The sequence below is a fragment of the Eleutherodactylus coqui genome, chromosome 4, assembly GCF_035609145.1.
Source record: "Eleutherodactylus coqui strain aEleCoq1 chromosome 4, aEleCoq1.hap1, whole genome shotgun sequence".
Classification (NCBI taxonomy): Eukaryota; Metazoa; Chordata; class Amphibia; order Anura; family Eleutherodactylidae; genus Eleutherodactylus; species Eleutherodactylus coqui.
The window spans coordinates 255,298,580-255,317,603 of NC_089840.1; the positions used below are offsets into that span (position 1 = coordinate 255,298,580).

The 19,024-nt window shown below is 41.4% G+C and overlaps 1 protein-coding gene across 2 annotated transcripts in view; it reads right to left on the reverse strand.

The window, feature by feature from the left end:
* Positions 1 to 1,330: 1,330 nt before the first annotated feature.
* ENTPD1 (ectonucleoside triphosphate diphosphohydrolase 1) overlaps positions 1,331 to 19,024 on the reverse strand; it is a 75,551-nt gene continuing 57,857 nt past the window's right edge. For both annotated transcript variants that reach the window (XM_066601131.1, XM_066601130.1), the window contains exons 5-10: positions 17,878 to 18,037; positions 15,612 to 15,827; positions 9,763 to 10,023; positions 7,127 to 7,240; positions 6,902 to 7,039; positions 1,331 to 6,799 (exon numbers count right to left, since the gene is read on the reverse strand). In XM_066601131.1, coding sequence (XP_066457228.1) covers positions 6,593 to 6,799; positions 6,902 to 7,039; positions 7,127 to 7,240; positions 9,763 to 10,023; positions 15,612 to 15,827; positions 17,878 to 18,037 — 1,096 coding nt within the window. In that variant the 3' untranslated portion in view covers positions 1,331 to 6,592. The remainder of the gene's footprint in view (positions 6,800 to 6,901; positions 7,040 to 7,126; positions 7,241 to 9,762; positions 10,024 to 15,611; positions 15,828 to 17,877; positions 18,038 to 19,024) is intronic.

Below are 19,024 nucleotides of genomic sequence, written 5' to 3' on the forward strand. Positions count from 1 at the left end.
ATTGGAGGGGTATCTATCATTCTGATTCTTATGATCCTTTGCAAACTGGGCTTGCTGTAAGAAAACAAAGTGTTCCTCAAAATGCTGAAAAGTAAAGTTAAATTTGTATGTCTCCTAAAAAAAAAAAAATAAATACAAGTTTTTCAAATGTGCATCCAGAATAAAGTAAATAGATGGAAATATATATCTTAGCAAAGGTTTGTACAGTATGTTTGCACATATTTGATATATTACAATTGAAAATGTAAAGAATTTTCCCAATATTGGCACTTTTAATAAATATACATAAATTCTATCGGACTATTTTCACCACCTAAATGAAGTACAGTATGTGGCGAAAAAATGTCAGAATCCCTTGGATATGCAAAACCTTTACGGAGCTATTCTATGTTAAAGTGACACACGTCAGATTTCCAAAATTTGGCCCAGTCATTAAGGCGCAAACAGGCTTGGTCACTAAGGGGTTAACCAGGCAACCCTGTAACTCACTATGACATCACCATCCTCTCCCAAACGACCCTGCTCTATACTCTTTGACATAACTAGCCCTCCCCAGATAACCTTACTCTTCACTTTGTGACATCACCAGTCCTCCCTAAACAATGCTGTCCATCACTTGTGACATCACAAGTACTACCCAGATAACCTTGTCCCTCACTCTTAGATATCACAAGCTTTCCCTGAATAACCCTGCTCTTCACTCTGCAAGCTCACTGGGCCTGCTCAGATAACCCTGCTGTTCACTCTATGACACACCAGCTTTCCCTAGATAACCCTGTCATCTACTCTGTGACATCTCAAACCCTCCCTAGATAACCCTGTTGGTCCTTCTATGATAGTACCAGCCCATCCCAGATAAGTCTGTGACAGCACACTTTGTACAAATAACAAAAAATGAGCAACATAGTCAAGTATAAAGTCAAAATAGCTGCATTGACCTTGATGCTCCTTTATTCACTCCAGGATAAAAGTCATACAACGTTTCAACCCCATCTGCTATCTACTCACTTTTTTTTACCCAATTGCAGTATAGCCTATTTAGCCAATAGATGTCAGTACTTATAAAAACTAGAACATAGCATGAAAGGATAGACATGACTATAGCTGCCAAGAGGCCTGTTCCTCGTGGGATGGTACCAGGAGATGCACGACAAAAGGGTGTGGCTTATGCAAATGTGTATTAAAGAGGGAGTTCTTAGGCAAAATAGGGTCTTCAAATACTCCAGTGTCTCAATTTTGCGAGTTTAGCCAACAATATTGCCTCAGGCTGAGAGCAGTCCTATGGAAGGTACCTTCATTAATGCACATAACAAATAAAGCAATCAAAAACTTAGAAACCTGATATGTTTATTGTAATATAGAACTACATACATTTTATAAAGTACATAAAACACTCATTTCTTGTTTTCAGAATTAAATTCCTGTTCAAATCTCTCCCAGACCAGACCAAGCTGTAAACACTACATGTCTAGGGGATGACTCCGTCCTACTGGACCATTGGCACTGCCCTCTGCCATGCCACAGTATGTAGTAGGAAGGACAATGTGCAATGTACTTCATAGGGTTGTATACTCTTGAACTGCAATCAGCGGGGTTTTTTTGGAACCACATCATGATACCTGCAAGCAATGGCCATAATATCGGTGTATTCCAATGACCATTGGCTCTGTATTATAATAGCCCTCTCTTAGGCTGGGGCACATCTACTTCTATCCCACTGAAAATATTAGATCATAGTGACAATCATTACATTTATAACAAGCGGATTCATTGAGTCCTCTCGTTATCGAACCAGCATGAACAGACCTATGATCATATAATCAGTGGCCTGATGGCGGCAGAATGCCCTGAGAGTCTGAGACCCCACAGTGGGCAACTCAACCAGCCGATTGTGGTCAGTGCCAAACGAGTGATTAACGCTGGGCCTTGATGTTTGTATAGGCCGAGTGGAAGGGGATTTATTTGCTTCTTCAGGTGGTTCTGACTATTCAGTCCATAGCTGGTTATACCCCATTACAAAAGTTTACTTATATTGCTGTAGGATCATTTTGTGCTTGATGGACCAGTCCTAACACATCAAGTCCCATATTACTTCAAGGGGATCTCCACTATTACAACATTTAGATGTGTGGCAGAAACATTTTCATTAGATATCCTCTAAGCAGACAAGTAAATTCCTACAAAGACAATAGGGCAAAGGAGATAGAGCCGCTCTATATAGGCATCTGCCTAGGACATATCTAATGGAGACCAGATTTTCCAATCTTGGACCTTTATTGCATAACTATAGGATATACCATAAATGACTGATAGGACACCTTTGGGACCCACACCTACAGCACGATGTAAAAGTTTTATGCCGGGGTGGAAATAATGCTCCAAAGTAAGAATGCTTTCAAAAATAGGCATCTGATTGGCTCCAGATTTATTCTGCAGGAGGACAACGACCCCAAACATCCAGCCAATGTGAGTGTAAAGATGAACAAGGAGTCCTGGAAGTGATGGTATGGTATCGTTTCCTTAGAGCCCTGATCTCATCATCATCCAGTCTATCTGGGATTACATGAGACAGAAAGATTTGAGCGAGCGACATCCACAGAAGATCTGTGTTAGTTCCCCAAGATGTTTGGAACAACCTTACTGCTGAGTTCCTTCAAAAACTGTGTGCAAGAATATCTAGAAGGAATGATGCCATTTTGAAGATAAAGGCTGGTCACATCACATATTGATAGGATTTAGATTTCTCTTTTGTTCATTCACTTTGCACTTTGTTAGTTGACTAAAAATAAACTATTAACACTTCTATTTTTGAAAGTATTCTTACTTTGTAGCATTTCTTCCATAACTCCCTAAAACTTTTACACAGTACTGTATTTGCATGATTTCTCCGAACCCAATTATGGAAATAGTCGAACGAGCTCTTCAAAGCTGTTTCCGTAACTCCCATAAAAAAGGACTTTACTCAGTTTACGCAATTCCCGTCTATTTGAATTATGGAAATAGCATAAAATTGCCAGTTCAGCTGTTTCCACAATCCCAGCCTGTAATCCCTGTATTCACATTTCAGTCATATTTGTCGCAGATGGCAATAGTCTTTAACTTCTGCAGTTGACAGTGGAGTTCATGACAAGCAGAAAACATCTTCTTGCTCCCCCTAGTGGTCGTATAAACTAGCACTTTCATGACCCTCTATAGTCAATATTTTAATTCTGCTAGGTTTGTGCAGTATTTGTACTAAATGCATTGATTGCGATGAGAAAATGCTCTCTTTGTAATTTAATTTTACATTTTAAATATATTTTTTACAACAGTCGGACCTCCATTTTACTAAAACCGAGCCCCAAACCCCCTGAATAGACATAATTAAATTATAAAATTCTATCCACTACGGGTGGAGATTAAAAGCTTACTGTATGCGGTGTTATTATGGGGATCAATGTATAACAGAACACAACAAGCTCCCCCTAGGGGTAACGATAGGCAGGGAAAATGTTATAATTTGAGAAGTCTACGCAGGGGATTTGGAGCTCTGTATCAGAAAAACTAAGCCTTGACCACTACAATAATATATTAATTCTCTAAGGGCTGACACCCACAGGTGTTTTATTCTCTCTTGCGCTGCGAGAGCAAGTGAAAACACTCGCCTCGCAACGCAAGAAAAACGCTGGTAAAATGCTGGAACATCGCCAGTGTTTTCAATGGGGCCAGCGACAGCAGCGCTAGCCCCATTGAAAACATAGTGAGAATGCCGCGGACTTCTGCCACAGCTGTCAGAGTTGTGACAGCTGTGGCAGAAGTGCAGCATGCTATCCCATTGCTTTCCATGGGATCGGCACTGCTTCCGGTCCCATTGAAAGCAGTGGTTTGTGGCAAACCCCGCAGTATGATTTTCAGGGAAGGGCTTGAAATATAAGCCCTTCCCTGAAAATCAATCAACAACTGGTTAAAAAAAGAAGAAAAAAAAATTTACTCACCTCTCCACCGCTCAGACGTGTCCTCCGGCTTGCTCCCCATCACTTTCAGCAGGCGAGGATTTAAAAATCCCCGCCTCCTAAAAGGGCTGTGCTGATTGGCTGAGCACTCAGCCAATTACAGCTAGTGCTTAGCTATTCATGAATGTGTTCTAGCAGTCATAACTTAATTATTTTTTCATCCATGTAGCTGTATGACACCTTGTATTTTGTGGGACGAGCTCTAGTTTTTCAGGTACAAATAATATACAGAATAACTTTTATTGAAGGAGCTGTTTCGAGGTAATTAAAAAAAAACAAAAAAAAACAACATGTTCCCCATGTTAGAAAATAAAAAACAAGCTCATACTCTCCTCTCCAAATTCCCCGCATCTTTTGCAATTTAGATTCGTCCTTCACACTGGCTTTGTGGTTACCGGCTGTAGTCAGGCTGTTCGTGGGATGTCACAGATTGCTGCACCAATCACAGACCTCAACACTCGAGCGCTAAGGTCTGTGATTGGCTGTAGCAGCCATTGCATGACAGCGGACACCTAGAGCTGCCGATGCAGGAGATGCGAGGACCTGGAAGAGGTAAGTATAAGCTTGTTTATTATCTTCTACCTTGAAGAACAACATTTTTGTTTTCTTCTTTGAAAACCCCCTTAAGTTTTTTAATGGGGAGTAATGAGGAAAAAAAAAAAGCAATTTCACCATTATTTTTGGGGATTTTTTTTTACAGCGTTCACCATGTTATAAAGGTTATGTCATTACGATTATGACAGTACTAAATTTAGAGAGGTTTTATTATGTTTTACTGCTTTTGCGCAATATTAACTTTTTTTTACAAAAATATTTTTCTGTATTACCATATTCTAAGACCAGAACTATTTATTTTTCTATCAACAGAGCTCTATGAGGGCTTGTTTTTTTGTTTTTTTTTTGCAGGATGACTTGTAGTTTCTAGTGGTACTATTGTGAGGTATGTATGACCTTATGATAGTTATTCCTGGTTTGGGGAACTGAGATGAACAGAAATAGGCTATTTTGCATTTGTTTTTAACTTGCTTTGCTGAATAATGTAATATTTCATACAGGGTTAATGAAAAGTCTCCATACAGTCTGCATAAATGTTTATTCCTATACAAATACTACAGGATACATCTAAGCAATACAATTTCAAGTATGTGTTTGATGTGCGTACCACCCACATCACAACAGACAAAAACTCACTCTGTTCCTCCTTGGTCAGCTGCATCACTTATATACCTGCAAGACACAAAACACACCCGCATGGAGACTTTTGACTAACCCTGTAGTATGGGTTGTGGTGATACCAATTATGTGCGTTTTTATTTTATTTAAAGAATTGTGTAAGGTGAAAAAACTACTTTTTAAAAAACTTTTATTTCTTTCTGTAAAACCACTTAGATGCCGTAGTCAGCAATGGCCATGGCATCTGCAGGGTTGTGGAGCAGTGTTTAGATTAACAAGTGCTCATCTTTTCACTTCTTTTCTGGGAAAAAAAAGACTACCATTTGTGGCAAAGACTACTGTATATTCTCTGATCAGTGGGGGAGATAACATGACCAAAAGTCCAAGCTACTTCTTCCCTGGGACAGGCAGGAGAATCTCATATCCTTCTCTGCTGCCCCTTTCCCCTCTGCTCTGCATAGAGACTGAAGTGGCAGCTGTAAATTCAGTATTCCCCTCTCACTTCAATGACTGTAGCTCTAGTTCTATTATGGCTACAGGCCTGTTTTTGGTCTTGTTTTAAAGCCAAAGATATTGGCTGTAGCCACAATAAAACCAGAGCTACAGTCATTTTCAGTGGAATGAGCTCTGTTCATCCCAAACTGTAATGTCCTTTTCCTGTTGAAGGAACAGATGTTGGAGTAATTAGTAGGAGGGAATTTGAAAAAAAATGTATGTATTTTCTGTAGCCTGGAGAGGTAAACAGACACACAACAAATGATAAAACAAGTTAGGAATGTATTGTCCTCTTGTCAGACAGGTGATCAAACTTCTTTAAGGGACTTTCTACAAAAGAATAATCATCTCGCGGAAATTGAAAAATATTTCTTGCACTTAAAGACACAGTGTCTGGTCAAGCACTCACACCACAGTGACATTTGACATTTTTGCTGCTTTTATATATAAACATAATGTGTTGGAGTACACAATAGCAATGCTATGGCTTTCTTGACAAGGACAAGGGAATGCGACCTATAATATAAATGACGAGGGCTTATAAAAATACAGTAATAGACCTAATTATATGATGTCACCTGAGATCAGTTTATTTTTTATAGTTCTGAACGTAAGCCCCATCGGTACGTTCATTGATATATTTTTTTTTTTGAGTCTACTCACAGTCTTCCATCATGTTCCTCTTGAAAAAATAAACTTAGTTAAAAGCTTCATAAATATGAAGTTGATAAAATATTCCATTCAAGAACAAAAGTTGTGCTCCAAGCATGGCTTGTATTGGTCCCACAAGGTAAGAAAAAGGCTCTTCTTGCTTTCTGCTCTTCTTGCGTTGGCTGATCCGGTCTGCAAAGTCACCATATAAAATCCATGGCAAGGCAAATCCAAGGTGCAGCTCTCAAATCTATCTAAGTGATCCACATTTTATGATGTCCTTAAATGATGCCCTTTTGTAGACACTTTGGCTTCCGGAAACTTAGCCAGCAAGTCAAAAGGACGAATAATAAGAAAACTGAGAAAAAGACCATGAGTCCAATATAACCACCGTGAGACAGCGGAGGAGAAAAAGGAAGCTCTGAAGGGATCATATTGGTTAAATTAAGCATGTATCCAAGAGTCCATCCAGCATCACTGCCATGGATCTGCAGAAGTGGAACAGAAAATCACTGACTGATTGACAAGGCCAAGGCACGGACAAAACAAGACCAAGACAAGACAGACAGATAACAACAAAATACTATTACCTTGCCTAAAAATGTGATATCTTTCCAGCTGCTGGAGTTAAAGCCATAACCAAGTTCCAGAAGAGTTAGAATATAGACTCCAGAGAAGCAATATTCACTTAGATATTTTTCCTTGACTTTTCCTGACTCGCTCTTTACCTTAATGAATAGAAAATGGAGACATTTATAAAACTCGACCAGATTTCCACCATGCCACCAAGATCAAGGAATTGGTAAGAGACTTGCCTCACTCCAAGGTTTAGCGCAGTGTCTCTCCACAGTCTCCTTCACTGTGTCCAAAGAAACCTTTTCCTTGCTTAGCTTTAGAAAGTCCATAACAAAATAGAAAGCGGAGAATGCCTGTAAGAAGAGGACATATAGGATATAAGGAGCTTTATAGGCTGCACACACCTATACATTACAATGTTTCCTTGGTCAATGGACACAAAACATGAAGCTCTCTCGATGAGGTTTTGATAACAATGTCCAGCCCCCTTCTCGTTATAGTTCTTTCTGAAACATAGGGTACTTCGTATAACTACACATATAGGTTAGCAGTATTTATGGTATAGTTAACAACACTTATAAACATGGACTGGATGTTATCTCACTGGGTGAACAGACTTGATTCTAGTCCATAACGTTACTAGGGATTCTATTTTATTAGGTCATCCAAGTATGAACTTTATAGCACTAGGCCACCAGGGACTACAAGCTATCACACTAATTGATTAGGTTTAGGTTGCCTTGGAATGAATGCTATCATACTAGGATGTTACAAACTCAATGTTATGACACTAGGCCACCAGGGATTCGTTGATATGACACTAGGCCATGAGGGACTGAAGAATTTCACACTGGGTGACTAAGGACTAGATTCTAGTGCAATGGGTCAGCGCATGTGAGGTTCTATCACAGTGGGTCGACAGGAATGGATTGTTTGACACTGGTTTTCCAGGGAAGGAATGCTACGGTATTGAGTTAGTAGAGATTGGATGTTATCCAACTGGGCCACCAGGGACTGAATGCTATAATACTGAACTACCAGGAAGTGAATACCACTGGACCACCATGTGCAGGATACTATTGTAAGGGCTTACCCTAAAGGGTTAAAATGTTGCCTTGGTGATGGACTGTGACTTGCGCCAAAATCACTGTATGCGCCAAAATGCGTCAAATTTCAGCACCGTGAATATGAGCATGCTCCGTAGGAAGTTTGTAGAGACTGAAGCCTTGGTTATGAAAGGGACATTTTGTGCTGAGGGACAATACAGAGCAGAGAGCTGGAGGTGCTGCTGAGCCGGAGAGAGCTGAGGAGCTGCTGCCTGTGAGGAGAAGCTGCTGGCGAATGGACATTGAGTGGAGACAGCCTGGTGTCTGGAGCCGAGAGAGAGTCAGCATTTTGTCTCCAGACCAGCAGGACACCTGAATGGTGACAAGGATTTACAGAAATTGTGGTGGAGGAGCGCTCCTGACCCTGGACAAGTCTGGGTCAATCGAAGTGAGTACTCCCACGAGACATATTGTAAGTGAGGCTAGCCTCAATCTGACAATAGATGTGCTCACCGAGGAAAGGGTTAAAAACAGTACGTTACAGGCTTACTATAGGAGATAAGGATCATATTATAGTCACTAACATCGTACAAGCTTCTGATGCTTAAACTCGAGTTATGGACGGTGTTATTTAAAGGGACATTATATGTGAATACGGGAACCAGTTTTTCTAAGAGACTGTATTGGAGTGTTAACCCGTAAGGGGAAGTTGTGACGCTGTACCATATATTCCATAATGGATATCGTTTGAATTGGTGCTGATAATTGCTGTAATTGTGTGCAATAGGAAAGAATTACAGAAGAACAAAGTATTATCCTTAAGATCTTGTTAGCTGTAGTTGGCAACCGTAAGTAAAAAGTAAAAATAACTAAGTAATTAACTAAGTAACTAAGGTTTAATCGCATAACCATTATTGCTATACAGTTATTGTTCATTTCTATTTCTGTGTTTCTTAATAAATATTGTAAACTTTGGTTACTCCATCTGCTGCATCGTATCCTGAATCCTGCGTTGCAGCATCACACTGGGTTATTACAGAACAATATGCTCTGTAGAAGCAATCAGTTACTCTGTAGGTTCTATGTCTCTCTCACAAAGCTCTGTGGCAGACAACTGCGGCAGTGGAGACCTTGTGGTTATAACTGCATGGTGTCCCATCCGTTTCACTGTGGAGATCAGTGGTTGACCGCAGATTATGAAGGGACGGTAGCTGACTATAACGGAGTGTCACTGTGGTTGGCACTTTTATAGGGGTGCGATCAGTTATGAGTAGAGATGAGCGAGTATACTCGCTAAGGCACATTACTCGAGCGAGTAGTGCCTTAGCCGAGTATCTCCCCGCTCGTCTCTAAAGATTCGGGGGCCAGCGGGGAGCGGCGGGGGAGAGCGGGGAGGAACGGAGGGGAGATCTCTCTCTCCCTCTCTCCCCCCAGCTCCCCGCCACAACTCACCTGTCACCCGCGCCGGCCCCCGAATCTTTAGAGACGAGCGGAGAGATACTCGGCTAAGGCACTACTCGCTCGAATAATGTGCCTTAGCGAGTATACTCGCTCATCTCTAGTTATGAGTACAGCAACAAGAGTTGGCAATTTTTGGAGGCATCAAATATGTATAGATGACACCTCTTCCCCAAAATTAGTATGTACATCCCTGTATCCATATACTGACCCAACTTTAAATGTTTTAGGGGAATGTAGTTGGAGTTCTTCATTTTTTTCCCATTATCATACACAGGGGCCAAGCAATACCTACTGATAAGCGTGTGCCAAGCCCACAACGGACACAAATCAGAAAGCCTTGAACCAAGTATGCAATAAGTTATACTCACCCCAAATTCCCCTTGTAAAACTGGCTGAAAAATGCCATTGAATGAACATCTGGAGTAGGTACAATGGGATAGGTGGAAGATTTCCTGGACAAATTGCTTGCATAGATTATAATCACCCGTCCCCTCAATTCGAATGTTCGGCGGCGTTGTTAGCGTCTTCTGATCGGACACACAGGGACTATTGTAGAGATCACTTGTGTTGAGATTCCTTGTATATCCTGAGTTAAAGCAGGGATTCAACAGGGAGATATTTTGTATGTTCTGTAATGGAGAACAACGTAGCAATGTTTAAAGACACATATACTAAATTCAGGTATACATTCTGCAGTCTGTATACGAGCTTAAGTGCACCTATAGACTTCTATGGGGCAATAATAAGGTGTCTATAAACTTCTATGGGGCATTACTGCTTTACTATTGTTCCAAATTCCCCCAATTTCATGCGTTTCTACCATGAAATAATGTGAATTACTTATGTTGTCCCCTTCCCACACTGACGTCATAATAGCATTGGCGCTATGGCAGATCATTGGGGCATTGGAAAAGGCAACAGGAACCTTGTGGTTCTAACTATATGGGGCCACTGTATGAAAGATCTCTGGGTGACCTTGCCCTATAATGTAGGCTGCTGCAAACACCAGGATAAGAGATTATACCAATTCTGGACATTTAACCTCTTTAGTGCAGGAACCTTGTGTAGTCTGAACATGAAGTCCTACTCTTTACAATTTAACCCCTACTGTGTACTGGTAAAGTTAGTAAGAAGTAGGAAACAAATGCAAGAGAATGTGACTGCAGGATCAGTGGATCAGACTACACAGAGTTCTTTTGTAGTCTGTTACCATGGAGACACAAAGTGTGAAAAGTAGCTGTAGACCTAAGACGGTCAGATATTTTTAATCGAAAGGTCAGGCTGTTGACTAGTAACAAACAATGACATCAAATATGACAAATCTGTAACCCCTTTACACTATAGGCTGTAGAGTTACGTTGTGCAGCGTTGGGATATGTATGAAGAGGGATCACGCGGTGACCCTTTCTTCATACAACGCGGCTACTGGCAGTTTCTTACAGCAGACACCTGCCTGCAACAGCTCCAATAAGCCACATGGTTCATTGGAGCTGTTAACCCTTTAAATGCACCAGCTGATGTTCTGGGATCCCGTATGGCCTCCCAGGAAGAGATAGGGGGTTGGCGTGCGGGTGCCATGGCAGCCGGGGCCTTCTGAAAGGCCCCAAGGCTGTCATAGTAAAATGCCTATCAAGCCATGCCCTTGGGGTGGCTTGATATAATGCCTGTCCGATCGCAGTATTATGTAATGCTATGGCAGAATAAATTTTTTAAAAATGTTCTAATTATTAAAAAAAGAAGAATACATTTTAAAAAGTTTTTCTAATTATTAAAAAAATAATAAGTTTAGACAAAAAAATTTCTTTCCATATTTATAATAAAAATCTAAATAATAAAACAAAAATACATGTTTGGTACCGCTGCGTCCACAAAAGTCCAATCTATCAAAGTAATGCATTATTTACCCCACATCGTGAATGTGAAAAAAAAATTAAAGGACTCCAGAAGTGTGCTTCTTTGGCCACACAGTCTCCAAAAATAATATAATAAAAAGCAATAAAAAAGTCATATGTACTCCAGAATGGTACCAATGGACATCCCACAAAAACCGAGCCCTCGCACAGCTATGTCGATAAAAAAGTTATAGGAGGTCGGAAGATGGTGGCAGAAAACAATAAAAAAAAAAATTAAATATCCTTGTAAATAAATCAAAGTAGTACAGCAAAAAAAAAACAACAAAAAAAACAAAACAAACCACTACTTAAATTTGGTGTTGTAGTTATCGGACTGACCCATAGAATAAAGTTATCAGGTCATTCTTGTTGTAATGTGTACGCCGTAGAAAGAGGATGCACCCAAAAATAGTGGAGTTTCGTTTTTATTCCATTTCACTCTACTTAAAAAATTTTTTGTAGTTTTTCAGTACATTAAATAGCACCATTGAAAAATATAACTCATCCCGCAAAAAACAAGCCCTCATACAGATTTTTAAAAGGGGGAGGAAAAACAAAAAATGAGGGGAGTTACCTGGGGACAAGAATCATTATTAAAGCTGCTCACAATGCTGTAAAGCGACATATTCACCACACCAGTTTCCCTGTTGCTCCAGTTCCGCCAACAGGTTTGATGATGTCCCAACAGCTGGACATGTGACTGTTGAAGTGAGCTAATGATTGTCTGCAGCACTCTCATATCCCTGGTGTTGGTGACATCATTGCTTTCCTGCTGCGGACGGAAAGAAGGACCAGCGGGGGACCAGGCACAAGCGGAATGGAAGTTGTGGGGATCTGTTGAGGTGATTATGGCTTCCTTTATTTTTTTCTATAGCATTGTGAGCCACTTTGAAAAACCTTTTGTCCCCAAATAATCCTTTTAATTACGTATGGCTTTAAAATGCTCTTATAAACTAAATTAAAACGTTGCAAAGTGTTTCTGACCACCCCTTCCCTTTGTGTCCTCCACTAACTTCCACAGAACCCTTAGTACCTAATTAACATAAAAATGAACACAATTTACATATCAATTTTCACTTCAGCAGGCAACCTTTCCCCAGGGCCGCCTATCCCCATAGACCTTCTTGCCAATAGGCAAAAGCGGCCTCGATTACAATGACTCTTCATTAGGGTCATTTAACACTATACAATGTGCTGGTATTGACCAGTGCCGATCCATGAGATCAGTGCCCATCTACCAAACCTTCACACAGGCCAATTTAGATTATTAGGAGATGAAGGATTTACATGATCATTCGTTCCCTATACAGCTTTATCATTGTTGACAGCACAACCCCCGTTCACATGGGGAGATGTGCCACTAATCAAAAAAAAAATAAAGTATGCTGAATAAAGATGGGATCGCCCAAGAAACAAGTGTTTGCCCAATTTATGGGATGATTGGCAGCACCTTCCCATGCCTACAAGATTAGGCAAAAAACACTTCTAGGAATGTTCTTACCTTATCATCAGGGAGTGGTAAAAGGTCCTTAATGTGACCAGCTGGTCCTGGACAAACAAAGATGGCCGCTTCTCTGACTACCTGATGCACACTGTGCATTAGTATGCATCGCTAGTCTAAAACAGTACACTCTGCTTTGATTGGCCAGTGTTGCCCATGTGACCAGTCCTGGCCAGTCAGAGCAGCATGTAGGTTCTTAGACTACTGATGCATACCAAAGCACTGGTAGTCAGAGAAGCGGCCATCTTTGTTTGTCCAGGACTGAAGGGTCGCTCTAAAAGTAGTTGCCTAGTACTATGCAGAAGTGCTGGTGATATTATGGATGACACACCGCTAGGACTACCAGGTCCATTGCCCTCCTTTTCTTAGGGATAGATGGCCAACACCCGCACGCCACCGTGGTAGACATAAGGAATGAAGGCAAATACTGCTCTTCTTAAAGTAGTCAACAGTGATATGAGTACAGAACTATATATAAAAGGAATACTTCCGATAAAATTCTCTACTACAGCGTGATCCATAATGACTAACTAATAACGCTCAGGCGACCGTAGAACACAATAGACTTTATTTAACACCCCAAGTCTAAAACTCCCGAACTTCATGCGATAGCGGTTAAATATTTTGCTATAAATAATCAGAACTCCAAACCGCTGGTGAGAAAAGTTTTAGAAGCGAAACAAGAATTGCAGAGCAATTTATAGAAACAATTACCAAACTAAAATACTCTAAGTATTTGAAGCAAGTGATATAATAACCCAGAGTCTAGAATGGGAGGAAAAGGGAACAATAAAAAAAACAAAAACGGTTAATTGCCTCCATTGTGCAGCTGGCAGGAAAAAGATGGCTGAGCTGGGTTGGAAAATTATGTTTTTTCGGCATCAATTGTGGGGTATAAGAATGTTCCCGACGCGGATGAACACTCGGCTATGAATTATATTTTAGTCTGCTTAAGCGTGGCAATGATTTCAACATTTTGAGCTGCGGCCTATTAAAGGGCTATTCCCATCTTGTAAAGTGAGGGCACATTGCTAAGATATACGATTCACTTTTTGATCGCCAGGGTCCAGCCATTGGAATCCCTGTAATTACAGTTTTCCTTGTAAATCGCTCCTGACTGTGCAAGAAAGTGCAGCACAGCCCCATCAACTTGAATAGAGCTAGGGGCTGAGCGGACTTTGGAGTGAGCGCCCCCTAGCTTCCGATTGGCTAGTACTGCGGCAGGGAGGACACGCTCCATCGTGTGCTGCTGTCTGCTACCGGTGGCGGGGGTGGGGGCTCGCCAACATAGCAGTGAGCACGCGGGAGAGCATAGCGGGGCCCTCAGGAAGCACGCCGTCAGAACTGACGGGGTCCCTAGAGTTCCTGCAGTGGGGACATGGCCACACGGACAGTGCTTCGGATCCTGCGAGCGCATATTTGAGGGTGCCAGGGAGTGTAGCAGGGCAGCAGAGTGGTCCCAGCAGCACCCCCCGGTCTACAGCGCTGTTTGGTGTATAGCGCTGCATAACCCCGCCCCCATATGACCAAAGCCCCACCCCTGCCCCACCTCCGCACCACCCTGCCGGGCCATGGAAAAATCATCTTGCTTGAGGCCGGTCCCTGGAGGGAAAAAGGTTGGGGACCACTGGTATAGACCAGTAATACTATTTTGAAGGGTGTAATTGCCAGCACCACCACTAATCAGTGGAATGAAGTGCCTTCACTGTTTAGAATGCACCACACCGTACTTTTAGTAGTGGCTGTTTCTGGTATTACAACTCAGTCCTATTCATTTGAATGGGATGGAGTTGCAAGTAAGTAAAAAATATCAGGTGTGTGGTAAACAATAAAGGGGACGTGATGCCCACTGGAGGGGGTGCCTGCAGCCAGATTCCAAATCGATCCCTATCCTGAGGGGAGGTCATGAGTATTTTAGCTCTAGAAAACCTTTAAAGTTGAATAGGTACTGCATAAAACTATATACAATGAGTTCCCTCTAGCATACCAAAGGAAATGGCAATCGTGAGTTGACTGGACCCCAAAAAGAAGTGCTGGGAAAAAATAAAATAAGTATTTCAACACTGTATGACACTACTTCGCCCACTACGAAACAGCCATTTTTCATAATATTTTTTAGAGAGACTCTTGGTTAATTTATTAAAGTGACCCTCCAGTCTTGGCTAAACAAAGATGGCGGCATGGCTTCTCTGACTACCTGATGCACACTGTTCACTAGTATGCATCATCTAAGACATTACATGATGCTCTGACTGACCAGCACTGCTCATGTGAACAACACTGGCCAAACAAAGTAGTGTGTCGTGTCTTAGCCTAATGATGCATACTACTATACAGTGTACATCAGGTAGTAAGAGAAGTAGTGCTGCCATCTTTGTTTGGCCAGGGTTGCTTTAAGTGAGACAGGCTTTGGAGTACAATAGAAGAAGTGTCTCTCTGACATTCAACTGTTGGTAGAGCTCTGTAAAATCTATGTCTATGTCAACATGTCTACAGTTATTTTTAAAGGATAAATCCTAGCAAAACGGTGTGTTACACCTAGTGCAAGATCTGCAGGGGCGGAGCCAGACAGTAATTCAAAGAACACCAAATAGTCCTGCTCCACCACTGCGGATCCTGCACCAGTTATACAAATGGTTATAGAATACAAACTGTTAGATGTTACCCCTTTCCATCTGCCTCTTCTTCTGTAGGCTATCCAGGGTTAGGGTGCAGAAGGAATAACACTTGGCTGCAGGAGCACTGTAGTCTATACTCCAAAAATTGTCCAAATTCATTTTATTTTGCCCAAATGACATCATAGATATTTCTGACTCAGACTTACCGTTATACTGTTGGCCAGCTGCAGGCGGAGGGCTTGGTCTTTTCCGTAACATAGAAAGCTATGTGTATAGACATTGTAGGTTTTTCCGTACAATCGAAAGTGCAAGGAATTATCTTCTGATTCAATATTTTCATCAGATTCGAACGTTATCTGTGTTGAGGCCCCTCCCAGATCCAGGGCACCCGATGTTCTCACCGACTTAAAATAGGACCATTCCTGGTAGAATAAAAAGTAGGGGTTTTGGTTTTTTTTTTTTTGTGCTTTTCCATCAGTGTATTGTCTCCGAAAATAAACCAAGTTGCCGACACCCATAGCTTCAAAGTCTATACTATGATTCTGAGGCGAAATTGCCTCTTGCCTCATGGGAGGGGGGGGGGCTTCCTCTGGATCAACAGTGCAGGATAATAGGCTGAACTTATGGGATCTAGGTCTTATTTCAGCCTTACAAACAATTTGACTCTTTTTGACTAAACCAAATCTTTATTAGATTAGAAATGTCTGACTACGATCCCTGACTTTAAAGGCGATTTTCTTTCCATTTCATTGGGGGTCTGACTACGGAGATTCCCAGCTGAGACCGAGACTGGCACACCCAAATGCCCCATGTGAGTGTAGTGCTGGTGCGCATGCTCGACTGCTGCTACATTCACTCGGGTGGCAGTGATTGGTGCACTTGGCAATCTCTTTTCATCCCAAAGCAGCAAATAGGGCAGAAGTTGAGCATCTGCACCACCGCTCCATTCACTTGGAGCATTCGGGTGTGCCGGTCTCGGAATGTCTGGGGGTCCCAGCACTGGAATGTGGATAGGGGATAAATGTCTGTAATGGGAATAACCATTTAAAGGTGTTTTTTTTTTAAGTAAAAAAATTATATGTCCAGGGAATGGACTCAAATTAAAAACAAAATAAGCCATTCTAACCAGGCCGAAGTCCTAAAAGCTTATTCTGGGAGCGGAGCAGCCAGGCCAGTGCAGGAGCCCCTGTCCCTTCTGCTCTGGTCCCAGTAGAGGCTATAGCTGCACAAGCTATTCATTGTACATATGAGGGCTTTAAAAGTAGGAACTTTCTGATACTCAATATAAAAGCACATTTACCACCATGTCCTACGGATAGTATAGTATCATGACACATTCTGTAGACTCAGGGCACTGTAAAAAACATGATTTTACCGAATAACTGCATCCCCAACCAAAAATTTCCAGCAATGAAGGAGACAAAACCATCCAAAGGGTTTAACTGAGATTATAAGAAGGTAAAAAAAAAAAAAAAAAAAAGGGTCAGGTTTAGAGATGAACGAACGTACTCGGTTCAGGTGTTCTTGCACTCGGGCACCACTTTTTCCGAGTAACTGACTACTTGGACTAAAAGATTCGGGGGGCGCCGGGGGGGGGTGGCGTGGTGGAGCAGTAGTCAGTTACTCGGAAAAAGCAGTGCTCGAGTGCAAAAACAACCGAACCGAGTACGTTCGCTCATCTCTAGTCAGGTTTGATTTTTCCAGAAAAAGTACCACTCTTGTCCACAGGACATTTATTTTATTACAGTTCATCCCCATTTAAAAAAAAAAAAAAAAAAAAAAAAAAAAATCAACTGCAATAACAGCTTTAACCTATAGACAAGAGTGGCGCTGTTTCTGGAGCAAAAGCCGACCCTTTCTCCTAATTACATACAATCACTTTGTCATCTACCCCTATATCTCTAATACATACTACGGGGTAATCAATGGGATATTTTTGCCACGAGTACATTGACTTCCATCAGTCAAATAGTGATCACCAATATCATCAATATCACATGAGGACTAACAGTGGAACAGTGGGGAAGATTTTCTATTGAAAATGTGCCAGTTTTCTGGCACACATAGTGCCAGAAAACTATCTTACATGCTCTGCACCACATTTCTATGTGTTTTAAACACTTTTACACATTTTATTACCCAGTCTGAAAAAAGTGTGTAGTTTCACAGGAAGGGTCAAGGCTTTACAAAAAAAGACATGGCCTATATGTGACAAGGAGCCACAATGTATCCATGAAGACTACCTTAAACTAAGCCAACTAATGCATGGTATTAAGTTAGACTGAAGTGTCTAATAAAGCGCTCGATTCCTCCTCTAGCGTGAGCTACTCTGATAAATGTTGTGCATTTTAAGACTGTCTAGTCCAAGTTTGCACTGCCTACCTATTAAACCTCCTTCGTTAATCTGCCTTAAGGTGTCCCTTTAATTAAAACATTAAAATTGCTTAGAAGAAAAAAAAAGGTTGCACTGACTTGAATAAAGTTTCCTAGAAGATAGTTAATTGTGATCCATCCGTAGGCTCCTTCTTCTTGTCCTGTAATTATTCTGGCACCTTGAAAATCAAAGTGAGAAGATCGCAAAGTATCCTCCACTGAAGTCAGAACCTTATCGGCCACCTCCGGGTTAGTACGCCTACGGTAGAACAAGATCGTTAGTAAATAAACAGTCAACGTAATAATAGAATGTAGTTTGCAAAAATAAACTGTTGACACATCTCGACTTGCTTGAGCATGAATTAAGCTCTGGTTACTGTCACATGCATTGTAGTATTGCAGTGTGTACAACGGCCATATTAAAGGAGTTATCCCATGAATCATCTTCATACCAAAAATCCTGGAAGGCTGTTAACATCTGTTTTAAACTAACTCATTAGATTTCTAGTATAAAACTATACTTTTTTTCATCATCAACTAGAGGCTGCTGGGGGATGGGGGCTATACCCGGGTGTGCTGACAGCGCCATGTATTTCAAGGTGAAGGGGAGCAATGTACAGTAGCTACTAAAATCCGCTTCAGATAGGCAGCTAGTCAAAATCCCCACCTGTCGTGCGGATTTTGATGCGGGTTTTTAAGCGCAAATACTGTGGAATTTGCCATGGAAATTTCTGCAGTATTTCCACCCCATGTGAGTGTACCCTTAGAAAACTTCTGATGGGTCATAGTGGCATGTCAAAAGTTTTGGTCGGTGAAGGTCCAGGTGCTGAAATCCCCATCAAGTGCTAAAACAAAAGGGCAGCAGTGCTCATTTTTAAATCTCTGCTCAGAGGAGTACATGGGCTCAATAGAAAGTCTATGAATCCACGCATCACTGGCAGCCCAGAGGCATGGCACTTGGCTGAGCACTTCTGCCCCTTTGTTTTAGTGATCAGTAGGATCTCAGCACCTGAACTTCCACTGATCAAAATTTCTGACATGTCAGAAGTTTTTTAAAAGTTTTGAAAGTTTGTGACAGATTTCCCTGTCCTACTAGAATGTCTTCTTTGTTGTTGCTCATCACTAGGGTTGAGCAAACCGAACCAGTTTGGATCAAACTTTGCTAAAAGTTTGATTCAGTAGGAACCGAAACTGAACTTTTATCAAAGTTCTACCCAAAACAGAATTCTACTAGTTCAGTTCATTC